The 23,960-nt window shown below is 40.5% G+C and overlaps 1 protein-coding gene across 1 annotated transcript in view; it reads left to right on the forward strand.

The window, feature by feature from the left end:
* The first annotated feature begins 12,893 nt into the window (after window positions 1-12,893).
* Window positions 12,894-23,960, forward strand: part of Trhr (thyrotropin releasing hormone receptor) — a 36,626-nt gene continuing 25,559 nt past the window's right edge. Inside the window, exons 1-2 of the mRNA XM_048457282.3 lie at window positions 12,894-13,161; window positions 13,727-14,599. Coding sequence (XP_048313239.1) covers window positions 13,811-14,599 — 789 coding nt within the window. The 5' untranslated portion in view covers window positions 12,894-13,161; window positions 13,727-13,810. The remainder of the gene's footprint in view (window positions 13,162-13,726; window positions 14,600-23,960) is intronic.

The following is a 23,960-nucleotide window of genomic DNA, read 5'->3' on the forward strand; positions in this document are numbered from 1 at the left end:
TATTTATGGACTATTGAAGTTTGTGTGTGTTTGTGTGCACACCTGTTTGTAAGAAAGAGAAAAATTAGAGAGATGGGGAAGCAAGTGGGTGCATATGGACGTCAAAGGAGGATTGTAGGTATTAATAGTCTCCTATAACCTTAGGGGATCTGAGTATCAAACTCAGGTCTCCATGCCTGTGCTCAAACATTTCTCCTCTCTGAGCCGTTTCACTGTCTCCTTGACATTTGGGGGAAGACTCAAGTACTTCGTTTCCATAACCTATAAGATCACTGTCCTCCCTTGTTCTTCCAAAACTACAGACATTTGTCTTAAAGACACTGGATTGCTGCAAAGCACACTATTGTCAAGAATTTTATTGCTTACTGAGACACGTTCTTAGAAACCTATGTCTAGGAGAAGGAGACATTCTTCTACGGTGTTCTTTCACTGGGAGAAGTGGTAAACACTTGACAGAATCAAATTGAAACAAGTGAGGCAAGTTTGAAGTTGCTGCCCACAGCATCTCTCTTGAAAGATCATACATCAATCAATAGAAAGTGCTTCAGGCTTTGAAGTGTGCAGCCCCTTAGGTAAGCCATTTCAGGGAGGATTTATTAAGAATGGGCATAATATTGGGGACACTTTCTTTTTTCCTGTCTCAGCAGCATCCAGTTGTACATAGTGTAAGAAAAAGAAAACACCTTCTTTTCCAAGGTTCAGTCTTTCTTTAGCTATGAAAACTTAGGAAATATTATTTCCAATGATGATCTCAATAATGGAAAGCCTTATGTTTGATTAGTAGATTGGAACAAGCCATGATCTGCTTTCCCAATCCTCCTGTTTTGTACACATTCTTCCCTCAGCCTGAAATTCTGAGGAATTCAGAATTCTGAAATTTCTGAATTTTCTGAAATTCTGAAAGAAGAGAAGACCTCTCTTCTTTCTAGTCTTAAGCTTGAGGTCAAGCTTCAAGATTACTCCTGAGGTTTTCTGATCCTGCAAGCCAGAGCAGTGCTCACTGTTATATCTAGTTGAAGACCTTGTATAATTTCTTGTACTCTCCCCATCACACTAACAAGGTTTTATTGAAAGTTGTATCATGTGTTTGGTTGTTCAGCTATTAGGATGATGAATTACGTGCATGTGGAGGGCTTTGTTCTATTTACCTTTGCCCATGGAATATGTAGAGGCACAGAATACTTACTACCTAAAAAAATGTTTTGTGAGAGATACTGAATTTTTAGAGCTGGCACATCCTAGAAGTCCATAAAAGTGTGTCCTTCAAGACGTTGATGCTTTTTTCTTTTGTGTGCGCTTTTATTCCATTTTCATTCTTAAATTGATTAGATCATTTGGCTAAAACTCAGAAGTTACCTGAACACTGACACTAGGAGTTCTTGCCAAGACAGCTGACAGTCTGCAGACGTAGTGCCCCGGCCTAGAGGGTTGGGGGTGATGGGTCTGCCCATCCTCTCTCCCTGATGGTCTTTCAAACAAACGCTATTGCTGCAGGCCCATGGCAATATGTGCAGCATACACTACCCTCACATCTTTCCTAGCTTCTAGAGCCAGGTTTCCAAATTGGCATTGCCTCTGTCCTTAGAGGTTTTTCAACCTCTTAGTTTCTTCATTTGCAAATTTATGTTAGTAATAAGATCTGTCTCTTGGGGTTGCCATGTGAGTTAACTGAACTATCATATCAATTGAGTTCTTAGGACATTGTGAGGTGTTATGACTTGTATTATTTATATACATAAACAAAACCAGAAGCTTATGAAACACTTTATCATATCATCTGCACTTAAAGCAAATTTCTCATGGAACTTCAACTTGCTTTCAGAGCCAACATTTAATGCCATTGCTAGTGAATATATCTTTTATGTAACCATTTTTGCTAGTTCACATGAAAATGAATTGCTTTCTTTTCGAATGGGCAGCTGATACAATTTCAGCCAGAAGGATCAATACGCTTAGCCCTTTATTTCAAAGATATTTTCATCAAGAAGGGATCTACATTACAGCACTTGAATTCTGTTCTCTATAATACAAATGAGCATTGAGTTTTCTGAAGTTGGCCCTGTAGGGAATAATAACCTGACAACACTTTCAGAAGCCTAAATCTCAATGACCTGCACAATCCAAGAGCTCTTTTAAATCTATGCAAACGGAAACAACTGCTAAAACTTAGTTTGCATTTTCTCAGGTGTAGTTCTAGCAATTTCTACTCATATAATTTCACCTAATTCTTAAAAAAAAGCAATAACAATACAACCTTAAGAGATAACTACTTTTACTAATCCTACTTTGCATGTGAGGAAATCAATGCACAGAGAATTTAAATGTCTTTCAGTCACACAGGCAGTAAGTGAGCTTGGATGGAAATCAAAAGTCATGCGGTGAGCATAGGCCTTTTTAATGAAGCCCTAGACCCAGGGAGGAGTCAGTGTGAGCCTGGGCTGTGGAGTAGAACTCAGCACAGGACCTCCTTTAGAGAAGGATTTAGGCACTAGCTGTTCTGAGAACTTGCTTGCTGTGGATGCTTCCTTATACTCCAGTTGGCTGGCCCGAAGATCTTTTCCCAGCTCTTGATAGCCTCTTTTGTTTTCCCCTTGGCCTGTGTCCTCTTGGCTTCTCCCTGGTCTCAGAAAGCTACTCTATATGATACATCTCTATCTCTGTGCTCACTTGACAATGTGCACAAAACTCAGGGATAGCGAGGGATAGCAAACTTACAATGGCATTATAATTGGCACTTTTTGTTAAGTCACCAATACCATCCTAGGAACCCCTCTGTGCTTTCTCTATTTATATTTGTCATTGCAAGGGCTGGCATACAGCCTGCCAAATAATTGGCACTCGATCAGCAAGCACTTAACCAGTGTGAATGGGAGGCGAGGCAAACCTCCACATTGCAGGCGAGAAATTGCCTTAATGTGGGCTCCTATTTCACTCACCACACTTCTCTGCCAGTCTTTGTTACAGAGGCTTTCCTAGTGGGCTGGAAATCTCAAGCTAAAAATATAACAAGGTATCTCAGAAGTGTCTTGCTGTTACTGTTATTTGTGTTACACCAATGGTTTAATATTTCCACTATTAAAGTGGCTTCAGATTATCTAAAGTGTGATACGTTTCTGCCTGTACCAGGTTTTGCTCACCTCCTTCAAGTAAAATGCCATTGCCTACCATGATGACTCCCAACAAGTTCTCACCAAATCCACCCCGTGGGCTGCCAGACAACATTTCCATGAAGCAATATAAAGTGCGTAGCTACACATCAGTGCTAGAAGGACCTTGTTCACCAAATATCCAGTTAATGTTAACAATTGGAATCCTTGGCTGAGTTCTAGTCATGGTTCCTTCCTTCCTTGCATTTTGAAGGAATAAGAAATGTGTATCTGACTTAATACTGTGTGCTGTCCTCTCTGTCTAAAAGTAATACTTAAGCCAATGCAGCAGAGAGGGAAGACAATGTAACATAACACAAAGTTCTCTGTAAATAAGTTACTTGATTCCTCAGGCCATTGACTTACAATTTAATTTCCAGCGTAGCTGTGATAAGTTAGTGATGCACCATACAGTTGTCGGGGACTTGGTCCAGTGGTTGGCGCTCAATTAAAGCTTCTACTTACTAATCTATCAACGTGAGGGGATTGTGAAAGATAGAACTGATATCATTATCCTTGTTAAAACTCCACTTAACACTCTCAAAGTGATATCAAACTTACAAAATTATCTCTTTCTGTATCCAATGAGCTTTCTGGTGGTTCGGCAAAAAGACACATCACTATAGAGATTGTAATGCCATATCACCAAGGAGACAAGATGACAGAGCCTAAAAATATGTGATTCACAGCATGACAACAACAACGAAGTGGGAAACGTGAATTGTTCTGTATATTTCCACAGTGTATCCCAGAAATCAACAGAACAAGTAGGCTGAAAAATCAATAGGGATGTGGAATACTTAGCACCACCAGCCATTTCAAGCTAATCAATATTTAGAGAACATTCTGTCAAGCTGAAGAGAGCGTGTGGAATATCCATCACAATAAAACATGTTCTAGGCCATAAAGATAAATTGTAATACATTAAAAAGAATTGAAATCATGAATAGTATGGAATTAAAGTAAAGACAGTAGATAACAAAACATGTCTGGAAAATAAATCTATGAGAATCTAGAAATTAAATAACCCATTCCTAAGGTCTTAAAGGCATCATAATATGAAAGTCAGGGAGAAAATGATTTGGCATTTTGGGCATGACTCAGTGGGTAAATGCCTGCCATACAGGCTTGTGGACATGAGTTCAAATCCCAAGAACCCTCATTTAAAAAGACGAATGTGCCTGTGAGGGTAGAGACTGGGCAGGGCTAATGGAGCTTTTTGGATGCCGAGCCTCACTCCAGGTTCCTTGAGAGATCTTGTCTCAAGGAAAGAGGGTGGAATATTGATATGGGATTCCCCTCTATATGCTGTGAATACCATTGGTTAATAAAGAAACTGGCTTGGCCCTGATAGGATAGAGTAGAGCTAGGTGGGGGAAACTAAACTGAATGCTGGGAGAAAGAAGGTGGAGTCAGTGAGACTCCATGGAGCCACCAGAGGAGAAAACTGAGAGTTGCCAGTTGAAATCTTGCCAGTAGGCCACAAACTTCATGGTAAAATATAAAGTAGTGGAAATGGGTTGATTTGAGATGTGAGAGTTAGCTTGCAATTTCTTAAGCTATTGGTCAAACAGTATTGCAAATAATATAGTTTCTGTGTGATTATTTTGGGAATCTGGACAGCCGGGAAGCAAACAGGTGAAAATCATAGAGTAAGACACATGAAATACTCCTGTAACCTCTGAACATGCCTGATTCTGGACACACACACTCATATACATACAGAAAGTATAGTGAACTTAGTAAGAATAAAAGTATAAAATATTAATGCAATTCATTAATGCTAAAGAAGGAAATTAGTTATTCTAATATTTATATTGAAGACTAAGAGTTCTAAAATCAGTGAGACAATAAGTTTGTGATATAACCCTGTATTTCTACAATAAAATATTATACAGCAAGAACAAAGTACTGAGTCTTATAAGTATTTAAATTATGCTACTTGAAAAAAAAACAGTTGCATGCACTACAATCCCATTTATGTGACAATTCTGTAAGACAAACATATTCTAGAGATAGAAAACTGAGCCATGACTAGTTGACTACAGAATTTATTCAGGAGCAATGCACAGAGACCATTTTAGGATGATAAAGTTTTCTTTTGATATGGCTATAAGAAACTTACATAGTTGATGTAGCTCAGAAAATTCATAAAAACAATTCTTTTGTTCTACAGAACTTGTATTTCAATGAAGTTTCTTTTAAGTAATGTGTATGCATTTGTTTGATCCTTATGATTTTCTGAGAGGTCTGGGAAATAGTAAATATTTGTTCATTTGTATATACACATGGTATAATAAAACAGTATATACAAACAGTGTATATGGGTGTTTATTTGTATCCACATATGGTGTAATAAAACAGTATATATAAACAGTATATATATATATGTGTGTCCATTTATATACATATAGGGTATAATAAAAACATATGGTATAATAAAACCATACATATAAACATTATATATAGGTGTTCATTCGTATACACATAGGGTATAATAAAAATATAACACTAGGAGAGTAACCAATGGTCAAGTTCTAAATTGATGAGCTTAGTGAGGAAAAAATACTATTTTAGCAGTAAATATTTATACAACCTTTTATTTATGGAGGGGAATTTGACTTAAAATTTCTAGAGTACAAAAAAGAGCCTAGATACAATCCACTAAAATATTCAGATTTCACACTAGTTTTCTTATAGTAAGTTCCTCAAGTTACATTTACTTTGGAAAATCAGGTTATTGCTTCATAAAATATGCAATAAATCAAGCTAGATATGAGCTCACAATCTAGACAGTTTGATTAAAGTCTATTCTTTTGTTAGGTCGTTTCCTCAAGAAACACTTTAGAGAAACTTTCTTCAAACTGTTAACCTTTCCTGAATAGAAGGCTCGTCTGGCCTGATAAGAACATAGTACATAGTATGTAGTACAAGGAAGGGAAGTGTGTGTATTGGTTTGTTTCAATTGTGTGTTTAAATCTAATATACAAATTTCTGCACAAGTGTTGGTGCAGGTAAGATAAAATATGTAAGGAACAAAATATGAAAATCAGCAGCTTGCACCCAGCTCAGATAACACACACAGAGTCTCTTACAGCTTTGAACAAATAAGAAGGCATGTCTATTTTAGTCCTGACATGAAACCCTCACATGAAGAGAAGAAGCATCAAGTTTCTTCCTGGGTTGTTGAAGTGGCTCATCCTCATGTTGTCCTGACCCTGTAACCTACCCCCAGACCACAAGGCCTCCCATCTCAGACCCACGGACCAGAATCTTGGTAAAGTGCCTGTGGTAGTTTGGAAGAAAATGATCACCAAAGGAGGGGCACTATTAGGAGGTATGACATTGTTGAAGTGGGTGTGGCCTCGTTGGAGGAAGTATGTCACCATGAGGGGTGGGTTTTGAGATCTCATATTTGCCTAAGCCGCACCCAGTGTCTCAGTTCATTTCCTGTTGCCTACAAGATGTAGAACTCTCAACTACCGTCCAGTTCCATGTCTGCCTGCATGCCACCATGGCCTACCATGATGACAATGGACTGAACCTCTGAAACTGTAAGCCAGCACTCCAATTGAATGTTTTCCTTTGTAAGAGTTGCCATGGTCATGATGTCTCTTCACAGCAATAGAAACCCTAACTAATATAGTGTCTGAATCCTAATTTAATAGATCATATTTCTCATTTTTAGAGCCCAAAAACTTGCATTTCATAAAATTTCCCCAAGTGTCTTGTAGGCTAATCCTCAAGCGCCTGTTAAAAGGGATAATATGGATTTATTATGATACATTCACAGATACACAACAAGCTAGATTGCCCCTGTGGTCCTTCGTTCTTCCCCAGGGTTAATGGCACCTGCAGTCTGATACCCGACCACCCCTCGAGAGAGAATGACTGCACCCCTCTTTTTTTTAAAGGGGTCAAACCAGAAGAACTGCCACTATTGGGTCAACCCAAGGTCATGAGCACAGTGAATACCCACTGCGCTCTCTCGCGCTCTCTCTCTCTTTCATTGCTTTCTGAACTGGTCACTTTTCTAAATCTTGTCAAGTTACCTATGACAATTTGATGACATCTCCCATGGCCTCCAGCAGCCTCAAATGAGAAATGTGGACAGCATAAATTGTTAACTGTTAGTGGATTTGAGATGACTGGTGAAGAACCACCTAGCTACTAGAAAAGCTCCCCTTTAAACATGGAGATAACTCTCTTATGAATTTCTCCTGTGGTTTTGGCAACTTAACAGCCATGCATGTCCTACGGAAAGAGTTTGGTTGTATGAATGTAAACTTTCTTGGAGCAATTAGGAAAGAGAAAACCAAATTATCATGAGCAAGTCATCTAACGGAGAATATGATGGGGCTCGCGAATTTCTCAAGTTCAAACTGAAAGTGTAAGGCAAGATTAGAAAAGCAATGAACAAGCCCCAGCTAGGAACTGAGACACTCGTATGAGGTACCCTATGAACTGTGGTGCTGGTTTTTCTTATGAGAAATGTGTCACAGGGTTGAGAAGCTTTGCCTAAATGGCAGAGGGTCAGAAAAAAACAGCCAGCTCGTGGACTTGAGATGTGTGCGTGTCACCGTGGCTCCATCTGCTCATTGTCCTTATGATGGAGCACTTACTGACTAGAAATTAAGACATTATGATTAAGAAATCTAATTAATTAATTAATGCAAATATAAGGTTTGCTAACATTTTGCCTTATTTTGTGTTATTTGTTGCAAATAAAAAATATGTTATATATTAGCCCATTAAGGTTTATAAGCAAAAATCTACTTTACGAAATAACAGTTTCTTCAAAAACACAATGTTGTAGGGGGCATGAAGTTGATAGAAAACATGTAGGAACATAATGATCTGATTAGTTTGGAGGTGAAAGTGGGTATGTGAAGGACTTTTTCCAGACTGTAAAGAGCAAGTGGAAGGGGATAATGTGAGCCCCAGCCCAGGGAGAACCCTCCTTAAACACCCAATCTGGCAGCCACCCAATGTCTATCTCATCGCAGTTCAACTCCTCCAGGTCAAGGAGGCGGTCTCATCTTTTCCGACCCCATGAAATCCTTGCCACTTTACACAGCCTTGCCTGTCTCATCATCATTAATCCCGATGTCATCTTTTGTTCCCTCTTCTAAAGGAAGCTGTGCTTTTCTTCAAAACTTTTCAGATGCTCCCTTGTATGGGAAAACCCAACCTGGTTTCTCTGTCCACTGCACGGCCACTCATGATCAACCCACTGAATGTTCATTTTCAATGCACAAATCATGTAACTTTTCTAAGCCTGTTTCTCCCATTAACTGTGAGCTATTTGAAAATGTGATGTTTACTTACTAACCACACAGCACATAGTACGAACTTAACAGTTATCTGTTGGGAGGGGACGCAAAATGAGGTGCAGAGTATTTATTCAGAGTAGAGATGCTGAGGGATGCCCTCGGGAAAGACTTGACATGGAGCTGGAGCTGAAAGAACTGACTTCCTAGCCCGCAATTGCTCGCTGTATTGTAAAGACATCCAGCATGGGAGTCATCCCATACCAACTGAGAGCTAATTAAAGGCCACGGGAGAATGAGGAGGGAAGGTTAGCTTAGAAAGTAAGGCTTTAATTTGAAGTAGGTAAGTTAGGACCGAGGAGGAAGATAATGTCTCCCTCAAAAGGATGTTCACACTGATGAGCAGCCAAGAGAGGAATGGTTCAGAGTCATCTCTGCCCCGTAGGCCAGGGAGAAAGCATCCCTCAGCCAAACCAGTGGGCAGAACAAACTAAAATTCAGGCAAGGATGGACCCGGGGTGAGAGAACACACACTGGAATGGGGTCCTCCTTGCCACTCAGAATTTGGGGATAATTTAGAGGCCAAAACTTAAACCTTAACAGGGACCATACATGTATGATTATGGGAGAACAAAGCTGACTTGTGTAAAAGACAGGTGGAAGATTGTGTGGCGTGTAGAACATGGGAGAGATGGCATCCTACATCAAGGACTCTGACTATCAGTCACTGCTTGTCCTCCATTAACTTCCAGGTGGGACTGTAAGCCCATCAGGACCAGACCCTTTAAATTTTTATGAGAAAATGTCCTGATTTTAATATGTAATTTCTAAATTTTGAAAGGTAAAAATAAGCCAATTTTTTAAAATCACACTTGAGCTGGTCCTGTGTAGGCCAAACAATACACGCCTGAAGCCTAAATGTGCCTTCTGGGATGCTGCTCTGTAAGGAGTGATGATTGGGTAAAAGAAATGGGTACCAAGGGCTTCCTGCCAGGAGTCAAAGGAGAGGTTGTTCGCTATGAACCACAGTTGTGGCTCAGTCTCACTGTTACTGGCATTGGACATAGCTCTGGTGTGGGAGAATTGTCTGTATTCTGTCAATCATATTTTAATAAAACACTGATTGGCCAGGCAGGCAGTATAGGCGGGAAAGCCAGACAGGAAGTAGGGGTGGAGCAAAGAGACTGGGAGTTTTCTGGGACACAGGAAGCTCTCTCGCCACTCCTGCACAGACCACCGAAGAGGCAACATGTAAGCTGTCACACTGAGAAAGGTACTGAGCCCATGTGGCTAAAATAGATAAGGATAATGGGGTAATATATGTTATAAGAGCTAATAAGTAGCCAGAGCTAAGGACCAATCAGTTTATAATGTTATGGAGTCCTGTGTGTGATTTTCTCTTTGGGATTTGCCGGCTGTTGGGGTACCGGGCAGACGGAAACCCCAACAAGCCGGCCCTCATGTTACATATGGCGCCCAGACGTGGATAACTGAATCCACAGAAAGCTTGAGAAAGCTTGGGAACGAATAGAGTAAAGCATGTTTTGTTGGTAGCAGCAATTTCTCGGGTCTGCTCTGCTTGCTAGAGGCAAGCAAATGCTCTCATCTAAGAGAGGCTTCCTGACTCAGCTTTAGCTGTAAAATGTTGTAGCTCATTAAGAGGTCCTGCCACGAAACACTTAAACGGTGTTGGTGAAAAGCTGAACGCATGCTTTTTGGTTTTCAGCCGTAGCAGGAAAAAAGCTGCGCTGTTTTAAAATGCCGGCTTTCTGGGCTGTCCTGCCAGGGCAAACTCTGACTCTTTCAGGCAGGCGGTCCGACTGAGTGTGGTCTGTGAGCAGAATGATGCAGCTTGCTTTCTAGCAAGGACCTTGAAACACGACAGAGTTGTGGCAGTGAACACAGCTGTGGCTGGTATCTCAGCTATGAATCTGGAAAGCTAAGGAATGAGCTGGATCTAGCTGTCAAAGCCACGGCTTTCCATATTGCTTTGTAAATTAAAGGCTCATGTGGTCAGAAAAAGAGATATACAGTAAAGAGAGATTCAAAGAGGAAGAAAACCTCTAAATATTTTACAGTGTGTTAAAAATATATGCAGGCTAAAAGTTAAAGTTCTCAATGTAAAAAAAAGGAAGAAAGAGAGTAGTTGGGTGTGGTGGTACACACCTTAAATCCCAATGCCTGGGAGGCAGAGGCATATTGACCTCTGTGACTTCAAGGGACAGAGGTAGAGATTGACCTCTGTGACTTCAAGGTGTGGTAGTGCACACCTTTAATCCCAATGCCTGGGAGGCAGGGACAGACAGATCTCTGTGAGTTCAAGGTGTGGTAGCATACACCTTTAATCCCAGCACTGGGGAGGCAGAGACAGGAGGATCTCTGTGAGTTCAAAGACAGCCTGGTCTACAGTGTTATTCCAGGACAAAGATATACAAAGATCCTGTCTCAAAAAGTAAAAGTAAAAATAAAAGAAATAGAGGTTAAAATAAAGCCACATAAAGATGGAAAATGCACAGAGAATCTTCATACTGTATGCTATTATGCTCTCTTTAAATTGTTTGATTGCTGAGGAAGGAGCAACAACTGCTAAAAGACTTTTGTTTATAAATGCTGCTAAACTAACCCAAGATAGGAATTTTGAAAATACCTTGGCTTCAAAACTGAAGTCAAAAGGTTTGTTACTTTGGAGAAGAGATTTTGCTTGTGTTTCCACAGAAAATGAGAGCCTCTGGATTTATTCAGAGTTAAGAAAATTCATCTTTGGCCAAGGGAGACCACCTGAGCAATCTCCTGTAGGAACAGATGGCCCAGATGTCTGAGTTCTACATACAGAACGGATTCAAGGCGCTGCCTGAGATGATCAGGTCTCACAGGATACTCCAGTCAGGACTTGATTATAACTCTAAATTTTCTTTAGGTCCCCATAAGATCATCAGCGCCCCCAACCAGCAGGAAGTAGCCTGAAATACTACGCCCACATTCCCAACAAATGGACTATGGGTATTTTCTTTTGTTTAAAAAAAAAAAAAGAGGGAAATGGTGTGGGAGAATTGTCTGTATTCTGTCAATCATATTTTAATAAAACACTGATTGGCCAGGCAGGCAGTATAGGCGGGAAAGCCAGACAGGAAGTAGGGGTGGAGCAAAGAGACTGGGAGTTTTCTGGGACACAGGAAGCTCTCTCGCCACTCCTGCACAGACCACCGAAGAGGCAACATGTAAGCTGTCACACTGAGAAAGGTACTGAGCCCATGTGGCTAAAATAGATAAGGATAATGGGGTAATATATGTTATAAGAGCTAATAAGTAGCCTGACCAAATGGGCCAATCAGTTTATAACCTAATGTAGACTCCGTGTGATTTTCCTTGGGACTTGCTGGCTTGTTGGGGTACCGGGCGGGACAGAAACCCCAACAAGCCGGCCCTCGTGTTACATAGCTCGGATGTCCTTTTGGTCTTGTCCACTTAAAACAGACTCCCTGAGGATCTGATCTATTAAAACAGATACTTGGTGCCTCTGGCTGGGAGTCCAACTAACGGTTGTTTTTCATGGTAAGACAGTCAGTTAAAAGCACACAAACGTTAACACTTGGTGCATTCAGTCTGTGTCCAGAGAAAAGCCCTGTCATAGACTGGCCATAGAAGGCTTTAGAGAGTGGGAATGACCCTGGGCTAGAATTTCACTGCATAATTCTCCCTCGTAGGAACGTATTTAGATAAAGCTTTCACGGGTAGCTCCCGTGGTTGGCATTTCAGACAGCAACACAAGCGCAAATTTACATGAAGTAGAGGACTCCCGAGCCTCGCAAGTTTCCACAGGTGGCTTTAGATTGAAATATTCTGGTTGTTAATTTTGTTTATTTACTTATTTGTTTGTTTGTTTTTTTATTCATGAGGCAAGTTCTTGATATACAGCCCAAACTGGCTTCACACCACTGTCCACTGAGATCGCCAGTGTGCACCACCACTTCTAATCTGCAAGTCCTTTATGAAAACTAATGCTTTTATGTGAGCCTCAGAAGCTCGTAGTTAAAATGTTTTAAAATCAATTTTAACTTATTTTTCACTCATATAATACAAAAGGAGAGAGAGCGCCTTTTACTGATTTACTGAAGAATCAGTCTGAGGCTTTCCACAGCACTGAGAGAAGTTGATCTCATTGCAGTTACCGCAGGCTCCAAGGGCTCTGCCCAGAAGGTTTGCTACCTGCTAAAACACTGTCAAGAAAGAAGTAAAAATGCATTTCAGAGCAGCTCAGGCACAGGAGTTTCTGCAGAACTTCGAGCGCCATTATGTACAAGATCAGCTTTTCTCGCTCTTTTACCTGTGAGCAGTCTGCCACACTGAACACTATGAGCCACATGTTTAAGAGTACAGTCTTCAACGGATTATGAATCAGTCAGATCTGACGGGCAGCTGGGAATGCGTGTGTGTGTGAGAGAGAGAGAGAGAGAGAGAGGAGAGAGAGAGGGAGAGAGAGAGAGAGAGAGAGCGCGCTCTCATTAAGGAACGATCTATGATTTGACAACCTCACTGCTGCGCCTGCTGCTGCTTCTGTTACTGCGGCTGTAGGGTCTGTCATGAGTTGAAAAGGGTTTGGAGAAACGGCTGCTCCAAAGACTGAGCCTCTGCTAAGTGATTTCCCTGCCAGACAGACTAGACAAGATTTTCTCCAGGACTGGAAACTTGGACCCTATTTCCCCTTCGTCTGCCCTGAGAAGCAAGCAGCGAGACAGAGTGGAAAGGTAAGAGAAGAAACTGTCTTCTTTTGAGGCAGGGGGCTGGGGGAAATGGGGAACTTAGGTGCAAAGGGTTTGCTATTTTATACCAATGGTGTTTCACTCCTGAGAGCCAGAGGCAGTAGCTAAATTCCTACCAGGCTTGACCACTGAGGCTTTTGGCTTTCCCACTGGTACCTTTTTCTTCTTCACTGTACTTTCCCCGAGCATCTGAGAGGTTTCTTTGTATTTATTTTGCAACTAGCACATTTTCTTTTTAAGTTTGGAACTGTTTGCTTATTGTTTTCTGTTCTTCCAAGCGGACCCGGTTTCAAAAGAGGACTCTTTTCTGCCTCTCTTCTCTTCAGCATTTTTCTCTGTGAAGAGAGAGTTACCTGGTCCTCTTAGCATGATGTGGTCAAAACAGTTGCTACATTCTGCGTAGAATTGCAAAATAAGGAGTTTTCAGAAGTGCATAGGAGCCCCGTTACTGTAGAAACTCAGATGCAGAGAGAGGAAATGAGTTGCCTGTGAGTGTGGCTTGCTTGGCCGTTGTGGCATTGTGAGTGAACATGTGTGTGACTTTTCCCAGGAGGAAGAAGTACTTCAATAAAGGTGAAGCGTAGAGAGATGTTCTAAAGAGTCTGTGTGTGAGAGAAACTTCAAGCCACGGAAGATGGAGAATGAAACGGTCAGTGAACTGAACCAAACCGAGCTTCAGCCCCAGGCAGCGGTGGCGCTCGAGTACCAGGTGGTCACTATCTTACTTGTGCTCATTATTTGCGGACTGGGCATCGTGGGCAACATCATGGTCGTCCTGGTGGTCATGAGAACCAAGCACATGAGAACCCCTACAAATTGCTACCTGGTGAGTCTGGCTGTGGCCGATCTCATGGTCCTGATAGCTGCAGGCCTCCCCAACATAACCGACAGCATCTACGGTTCCTGGGTCTATGGCTATGCTGGTTGCCTCTGCATTACCTATCTCCAGTATTTAGGGATTAACGCATCCTCATGTTCCATAACTGCCTTTACCATTGAGAGGTACATAGCAATCTGCCACCCCATCAAAGCCCAGTTTCTCTGCACATTTTCCAGAGCCAAAAAGATTATAATATTTGTCTGGGCCTTCACATCCATTTATTGCATGCTCTGGTTCTTCCTGCTGGATCTCAATATTAGCACCTACAAAGGTGCCATTGTGGTATCCTGTGGCTACAAGATCTCCAGGAATTACTATTCACCTATTTACCTAATGGACTTTGGTGTCTTTTACGTGGTACCAATGATCCTGGCCACTGTGCTCTATGGATTTATAGCGAGAATCCTCTTCTTAAACCCCATTCCGTCTGACCCTAAAGAAAACTCTAAAATGTGGAAAAATGAGTCAACCCATCAGAACAAGAATTTGAATTTGAATGCCACTAACAGATGTTTCAACAGCACTGTGTCTTCCAGGAAGCAGGTAAGCAAAGCTGAACTTGCAAGTTAAGAGGGGAAGTGTGGAATAGAGATTTTGTAAGATGAGATCAATTTTGTCCTACTTAGCTGACGGCAAACCCAAAACACAATCATGCAAATGTTTCCCAGTGTTAGCTTCTGCTTTGCATATTAAACACACCTCTGGATCCACTGAAGATCTAAAAATAAATGGAGGGATTTGCTAGCCCTGTAGCAGGAAGCAGTTCCCTGTTAGGGTGTAGGGGATTGTAGACAGAACCCCAGAAGCCTTGATTTAAAACTCCTGTGCCTCTCAGAAAATATTAACTGAACATTGAGAAAACTTCTGGCCTCTGTAGGGAAAAATTCTATCGCATGACGAAGAAAGGCAATTTCAGGAATTTGACTTCACAGTTATCAGGAGACTTGAGAATATATCAGTGACTCAAAATAATGAAACTTTTCTTGCAGTGTGCAGTTTCTCATAACTAATCCTACAAAAAAAAAAAAAAAAAAAAGAACCTCCAAAACAGGTAACCAGCTTTATTTGGTTGGTGTTAATGGAAGATGATTCTCTAATCCTTTTCTCTCTCCAAGTTATGCAGAAACTGGAAAAATATATTTTCCTCGGGAAAAAAATATTTCAAAGGGATGATCAACATCAAGCTGAATCAGTTAAAAACAATTTTTTAATATAAGTTTCTAGCTTACTGTAACTGGAATTCTTTTATGCTTTCAGGTAACCTAAGTGCACATGTGATTACAGTGGAATGATGGTTTTATTAGTGAGGAAAGCACCTCATTCATCAGATAATGTAAAAATAAGAGGCTCTATGACATATACTCATCTGTTCGTGTCGGCACAGTAGTCCTGAGATACACACGAGCCTAGCTCTCAGTTCTTCCTCCTTCTCTCTTGCATGTAATAAATAGGTAGTAGATATTTGTTCTCATAATGAAAAGAGAAATTATGAAATCAACAATACCGGTTCTTTCAAGTCATCTGCATTGTCTTTTCATTTCCTGCAGGAAAACTAGTGAATTGCATTTATATGGGTAGAAAACTGAGTGTGCTCTTAAAACCCTGTATGTGGATCAGGCATACTGTTACTTCTTAAACTCTAGGCTACCTAGTATGTTGTGAACTGTGACTGAATAAATATACACACACGTATACATGCACACAACAGGGCCAACTCATAAAAGTGGAGATGTTGGCAATAAAAGGTGGGCTGTGGCTGAAGAGAATGCATGCAGCAGTTTAAATGATGCGTGACACTCCATTCATGTGGCATTTATTATGAAGACAGAGGGAGCACGTGAGGAACGACTACCAAGTCTTTGCTTCTGTGGCTAAGCCAGTGGTGCTACCTAATGCAAGATGTAGGTGGACATTACCCAAAGCTTGATTCATGGAAATGGAGAGAGAGATATTGGCCACCTGCCAAGACAAATATTAACAATGCAATAAGACAATCAAGAATATGCACATATTAACTGGAAACCAAACATTAGTTAGTATCAGCAGCAAGGTAGGTCAGTTAGAAAATTTGTTCCTTATACTCACACACATACATACATACATATATATATTTTAAAGCTTGTTTGTCTGGCCTAATGTCCATTCTTTTGATTACAGTCATTAGCACCTATCAGCATGAATAATGTACTTTAGATTGCTAATTAAGTTACATGTTCACAATATTTTCAAAGGATGCTAGTGGTGAGCATGTGGGAGCCGTGTAGAGTGTGTAGAGCTGAGAAGTTGACAACTCTGGATAAGGACAATTGGAAGGCTGAGAGATGGGTGGCAATATGTTTGCGTAAGTAAGATCTTCCTTATCAGTGGTGCTCAACCTTCCTAATGCTGTGGCCAGCCCTTCAGTGCAGTTTGTCATGTTGTGGAGTTCCCCAGCCATAAAAATATTTTCACTGCTACCTCATATCCGTAATTTTGCTACTGTTGTGGATCCATAATGCAAATATCTGTCTTTTCTGATGGTCTTGGGCTACCTCTGTGAAAGCGTCATTTGACCCTGATGGTGTCAGGACTCACAGATTGAAAACCACTGCTCTACAGGGAAAGTTTGAAGCAAAGTGAACATAGGAGACCTAGGGGATGAGAAAGGGGTCATTCAATATGTAGCAGGCTCACCCTTACTCCCAAAATAATGAAATAATTCTGAAATAGAATACAAGAAGTAAAAGCAATCATGACCTAATCAGTTTTCCTAAGCCCCAGTTTTCTCATCAATAAAATGGGTGCTTCTACGTGTATGGTTGTTGATGAAACCAAATGAGATGCATTCTCGAACGCGAACGCGGGGAGTGGCCCTGGAGAGTGGGATCACGGCTGTGAATGAGGCCAATGTGTTCTAAACTCAGAGACCTATATTCTGGCCTCACCCTTTTCTAAGAAAGTCTTAATTCTTCATAAGGTTCAAATCTGCATGTCCTATAACCTAAGGACTTTTATTTTAATATTTCTCTCTGATTTTTTTCTTTTAGGCAAGTATAATTTACATTTTAATAAATACTTATCTGGACCAGCACCTTCTTACCGAGTTACTAAAATCAAATGACATAGCTTAGAGGGCTACAATTTTTTTAAAGAAAATTAAAAAAAAAAGATTGTTATTCTGCAAAAGACAAATGTGATGCTTTCTTTGCCTGTTTATTTTTCACTCATATCTCCAATGTAAAAAAAAAATCTAGATCAAAAACTTTTCTCTATTACTCAAAGACTTGATTATATTGTAGTAAACTACCTGAGTTGAGATACATCAAATTCAACTGAACTCTGTGGCTGAAAGCTATGTAAAGGGATTGCCTGATTGAATTAATCTTTTATTTAACAGTTGGGTGGTTTGACTCTAAAGAGACAGGGTTTAAATGGTGGTTTTTGTTACAGTTTAGCTCTACCTACACAATGCCACAAGATCTCAGTGAATTCAGCTCCTATGTTCAGCATTAGGGAGAGAAGCCATCTCTATCATTGACTGTATTTCTGCATACATTATTGAATTTTAAATTTGGAAATAGAGAAGCCCTTTTTGGTAAAACTCTGTACTATCAATAAACACATTAATTTCAAATATTTACTTTCCATGGGCCACAGGGACATGTAAGATATTTTACAAAACAGGCTTCTGGTTTTGTTGTCAGGGGCACCATTTAGCAATTTCTCATGTCTTACAAGATGAGGAGTAGGAAAGTAGTGTGACCTAATCCCAATAGAAGCTTCCAGAGATATTGTCAATTGTTCGTAGGTTTATCTGATTAATCCAGTTGGCAAACTACCAGCCTTTCCTCCCATGAAGTGCTTACTAGAGAAAAGAGTTGAAAATCCAAGAAACAAAACAAAACAACTTCTCTTTTCAAAGTGACATGTGCCATTTGGGGACGACACTGAAGATGGTGGTGGTATTTACAATGTTGCAAATGGTGTCATCCAACCGTGCTTTTCAGGAATTAAATCTTCCTTCAACTCCTCCCCCCATATGTTCTGAGGCAGTCCTAGCCATTCTCTGTGTTCATGGAAATAAAGGTCGTAATGTACCTGCACTCTTGCCCTCCTACCTTTCTCCAGTCTTTCTCTAACGTTACCCACCTCCTGTATGTGTGTGTGTGTGTGTGTGTGTGTGTGCGCGCACACACACACACACACACACACATGTGCACATATGCACATGTCTGCAGTGGTATATAAATATATACATACTTGTGTGTGTGGAAGCCAAAGATAGCATGAGGTATCTTCTCTGGTTGTTCTTTGCCCTACTCTTTAGACAAGTTCTCTTACTAAGAGAGCTCATGGATTTGTCAAGACCTGGGCTTACTGGCACAAGCAACAGCACACGCAGGTGATGAGGATGTGAACTCCAGTTCTCAAATTTGTGCAGCAAACTCTTTACCAACTGAGTCATCTTCCTAGCTCACTGTGAGCTCATTGCAGAAACCAGGAAGACTTCAGCAGCCATAGCCATGCTATCAGGGAAGGTAGAAGGCTCACACGGCCTCAACTCTAGACAAAGAACTGCAGGCAACTATGGGATGCTGAAAGGAGAAGAAATAGTCTTCCTCAGGGAAGAGGACATGGATAGGTTATCTAATACCAAATGGACATGTCTGAAAGCATGTCAGTAACTTCACACAGGTAGAGACAGTTGTATTTATATAATTAAGAATACATACAAATACATATGCACACACACGCACACACTAGCAACAATAACAACAACAATTAAAGAAAAGGAGACCCTGAAAGAGAGCAAGGTGAAGACATATGGGAGGAGTTGGAGGGAAGAAAGGGAAGGAGGGAAACTATGTAACTATAACCTCAAAAAATTAAAAATAATGTATTTAAAAAGAAAGAACCTTGCATAAAGCACAAAGGAAGTCCATCATGGTGATGATTCAACCCTGTGAGGTCTGCACTTCAAAGGTGAGGCAAGAAGACTAGAAGTTCAAGGCCAGTTAGTAGAGTCACTGAGCAGTTTAATGAACACATCAGACTCTAAATAAACAAACACAAAGGAATGAGGCGAAGGCACAGTCCTGGAATGCCCTAGCCATAAGATTTGGGAGCACAAAGTCTTGTAAGCTGCATGACTCATCAGTCGGCAATTGCATGCACCTCTTGGAGAACAACTCTCCTCCCTGCTTCAGGATCCAGCTCAACATAATATAATCTCCTGTCTCACCCAGGACCTTAGCCAGTGAGTGTCCTTATAAAGCAAAGAGTAGTCAGCTGTTTAGCACTAAGCCGCCATTAAAGTTGGAGGTGCAGGCCTTTAATCCCAGTACTCAGGAGTCAGAGATAGGTGTATCTCTGCGTTCAAGGCCAGCTGGTTTACAAAGGAAGTTCCAGGGCAGCCAGTACAGTTACACAGAAAAACCTTGTCTCAAAAAACTTCCCCAAGTTTGCTAGGGCTGTTTACACAGGCTTGCCTTTCATGTTTAATTGTTTTGTTTCTTCCCATCATGTGGACTCAGTTCTGTTCATACTAGTGTAAAAAAAAAAAATCTAAGTTACAAAAAATAAGTAATTTATCCCTTAAGACACAGGTAGTTAAGTATGCCACTTTGATTTTATTTGAAGAATAGCTTCCTGCCTCCTGATTTATATATTGTTTCAAGGGCATTTCCCATAGACACACTAAATGATAACCTCTGTAGCTGTGTGATTTGTGTCCTTCATCCTAGATAAGTACACCGTTTGTTTGCAACTTTAGAGCTGCAGCTTTCAGCCAAATACATATGTGTGTATGTTTGCATATATATATGTGTGTGTTGTGTGTATGTGTGTGTGAGATGTTTAATATATATTAGTGTATTATATATTAATATATATACATATATACACACAGAGTGTGCAATCAATACATCTCCTAGTGGCATATGTATCCATATGTACATATATGAATATATTCTTATATGTTTACAAAAGGAGAAATCTTGTATCACTGCAGAATTCTCAGCTTGGATGACAGATCAAAAGATCTTAAAATCAGCTCTTCTTGGGAGTCACAAACCATACTTATCTATATAGTTACTTATCAATTAAAAAAAATACAAATTTTCAGGGTGATGTGTAACATTTCTTAAGTCTTGTTGCCTTTTTAATAAATAGGAGAAAAGTAAAATGTACACCTGAATTAACATTTAGCAAAGTTTTAAGTCTCGCATTCATTTTTAGTCAATACCCCCATAATGCCATTAAACATTCTTTCACAAACAGGACATGTCTCACATCACCCTAAATAGGGAGGATGCGGGAATATTGGACGATAACTTTTTTTTTACCTTCAAGAACCTTCAGGTTTGCCTTGCACACAAGCAACCCTGAATCAACTACAATGTCCTGCGAGTGACAACAGACGGGGGTGGATGTGGCATGAGGGAGATTGTGACGTTCCCGTGCCTCTCCTGTGCCAGTTTTCTGTTTACAGATAGAAACCCAAGAGTCCATCTAAGCGTATTTCATTGCTATTATGTCTGACCTAAATCCAAGCAGTAGTGAAGATCTTGAGGCTCTAGTGGTGACTCTCATAGCTGGCCCACTTCTCCGCCCACACTGCCACTGCGCCAGCTCACCGCCTCACACTGCTCTATTTCAATGCACACCTCACCAGCCTCTCCAACTCCCATCCCCCTCCACCAAACCACTCTGCACATTGCTGATTAAGTGATCTCTCTCATGGAGAGCTACAGCATCAAAAATAGTTTTTAGGGTTCCCTGAAGCCTAACATCCAAACCGCCTTGCATAACAAATAAAATCCTGGCACCTTCCTGCACTTTTCAGCTTCATCTCCCATGGCTCTCTCAACTTACATCTTATGCTCCAACAGAGCAAAATTATTTTCAGTTCTCTGAAAATGCTCTGTTCTCAGCCAGAACCTCCTTCATCTGGCAGTTTCCCAACTGTCTTTCAAATCTCAAATCAATCTCTCATGCACACCGCGAAGCCTTTTCTGAAATTCTCAGGCAGAGTTACACATCTGAATCCCTAGCTAGCAGCACACATTTAAGTGCTTTTCCTATGCATCCATAGTATTTTACATTTATTTCTGATTTAGTAACATTAGACAGTAGAATTATTAACCTGTCTGTCTTCTATTCCTTCCCATATCCATGTGTCCTCTACAAGGCTCAGCACTGAGTTGGAATATGATGGGGTCCTCGAGTGTAAGGATCCACGGTGCCCTGCGGCCTGGGAGCACAAGTTTTGCAGGAACAAGCTGTCCATTCTTTCCACCTCTGCACCCAGAACCACCACAACACTGCTTAAAACTGACCTTGTCTTCCGTGACTTCCCTATAGAAATTAATAAATGTAATGATAAAGCCTTTTCTCCTTTTGTTCAGATAAATAAATGTGAAGTATTTACCAGCATATTTCGCAAAGGCACCACTTTTCATAAGTAATATAAGTAAAAGTGTAAAAAGTAAATTCATGTGTGCTTAGGGTCTCATTCATGGCCAACAGTGTGTGGCCCATAAGAAAATACTACCTACGTGTGCCATATTCTTCCCTAATCATAAGTAAAATTTGCATCTCTTTTATTATATCCTCCTTTAAAAATCAAAAATTGCTCAAATGAAACTAACCAGTGGATGGAGATTAACTTAGTAGATAAGACCCTGTAGGAAGATTTTTTTTCCCCCTACAACTCTGACAGGGCTAATCTAGAACATTGCAGACTTGAACAGTAATTCATTTTGTAATACAATATCCAGTTGTCTTTCCCACCAGCTTTAAAAATCCTCTCCTGAATGGAGGGGCTACTTTGGACAGAAAAAACAAAGAGGTAAAGCAATGGCAACCCAGGGAAGATAAGCAATATGTGTGCCGGTGCGAAGACAGTAATAGAGCCAGGCAAATGTCCCTGTGTGCCTGACTTTCCTAAAACACTTCATGCACATCATGTCCCATAAAAAAAGTATTTTCAGTTTCTTCTAACTGGCTTTGAAAACCTTATCAGGTTTTCTGGCTTTGCTCACCTGTAGTTTATTTAATCCAATAATAATTTATTGAGCGCCAATCTCATGCCAGGCACCTGTTTAGGAGAAGCCACTGATGTCAGTGCTGTATAAATCTTACCGTAAGACGTGAACGATCAAAACCAATAACAGGGGAGAAGCAGGCAGTTAAGGTTATAGTGTCCAGAAGAGGCAACAATAAAGGGTGATTATGACATGTAAGGCTGGAGAACAAACTTCAACTGTGGTGAGACCTACCCCCATTCTTAAAGAATAATTATCTGCCAAACCAACACAAAAAGCAAAGATGTGCATAGAAGCAGAAGTCATCTATGTAAGCAAGGTATCCAAAATAAGACCCTGACATGCATTTTGTGGTATCCAAAGGCATCTAAACTTGATCAAGAAGTACTAGAGAACCAACACAGTCTTTTCCAGTGGTGGTAGAAAATACAACTTGACATTTTTAACTTGGTTTTAAAATTATACTATCTAGCCAGCAAGAATCAAGGAGCCAGAAATGAGGTTATTGCAATCCAGCAAGAACAATAGAAGACTTGGGGTAAGAAGCAATGGCTGAGGTGTGTAGGAAGGAGCACAGATAGGAAATATGTAAAAACAAAATCAGTAGACACTAACAGCAAAATTTGACAGGTAAGGAAGACAGAGTTTTAGCTGGAATGCAGCAGAATGCTGGGATACACATACCACAGAATGAAGGCAGAAGAACATTTTTATCTATATTTATTTCTTCTCTACAGACTCAAATATATCAGCTAAGATTGACAAGCACAACACACACACACAACTTTATGCCTTGTGAATTTTTCACTTATGTGATTCTGTACCCTTCCCTGTAAGGCCCTCTCTTCTTTTACACATCAGTGTAAAATTTTTAATGCTGCAATGATGTAGCATTCAGAGTATCATCTTAAAATGAGCTAAATCAAAGGATTCTATACGCTAGAAATAAACTAGGAGGCAAGAAACTATGTTCTCTCTGGCCAGAAAAGCATAGGACAAGTTATCAGATTACTACCTCTATGACATTTGGTAAGTTAATTTATTATACTTTTTAAATTTTTATTTTTATTATATTTACTGTGTGTGTAAATGTTGCATAAATTATGTAATGCGTGTGTGTATATGTTGGTCAGAGAACAACTTGCAAGATTTGGTTCACTTCTTCTACCATATCTGTCCTAGGGAATGAATTCAAGTGGCCAGGTTGACTAACTCCTTTAACCACTGAAGGATCTAGCCAGTCAGCTTTATTATACTTCTTATCAATGCATACAATAGGATATTAACAAGATTAATTTGTTAGGTTGCTCTGAAGTAACATAGTGTATCTTAGGTACTCAAAAATTAGCATTGCTTCTAATTATGTGTTTATATTATTTCTTTAAGACTTCCGTACACTATTATGATCATATTTACCCCTCCCCCAACTCCTCACAGATCTCCCCTTTCCTATCCACCTAACTTCCTGTCCTTTTAATTTTTTAACCAATCAGGTTCAGTTTATGTTCTTGAATATGCACCCTCCTGCCAGAGTGTAATCAGCCTACCATGGGCCACATCCCTAAAGAAGGCTGAAATTCCCTCCCCCAGCAGTTGTCAGTTCCCCAGAGCTCCTCCACTAGGAGCGAGACTCTGTTCCCACCTCTGAGCTCAGGTTCTGTCCGGCTTGGGTTTATGCTGTCAGAACCACTGTGAGTTCAGATGTGCAGCTGCCCCAGGGGAACCAGAAAGCAGCCTCCTCGTAGCCATCCACGGACTCTGGCTCCTACAGTCGTTATTCCCCCTCTTCTACAAGGATCCTGGAACCTGGAGAGAAGGAGGTGTGATATAGATGTCCTGTTCAGGGCTGAGCTTTCTAAAGTCCGTCTTTCTCTGAACCT

This window comes from Myodes glareolus, chromosome 19 (assembly GCF_982192425.1).
Source record: "Myodes glareolus chromosome 19, mMyoGla1.1, whole genome shotgun sequence".
NCBI classification, from domain to species: Eukaryota; Metazoa; Chordata; class Mammalia; order Rodentia; family Cricetidae; genus Myodes; species Myodes glareolus.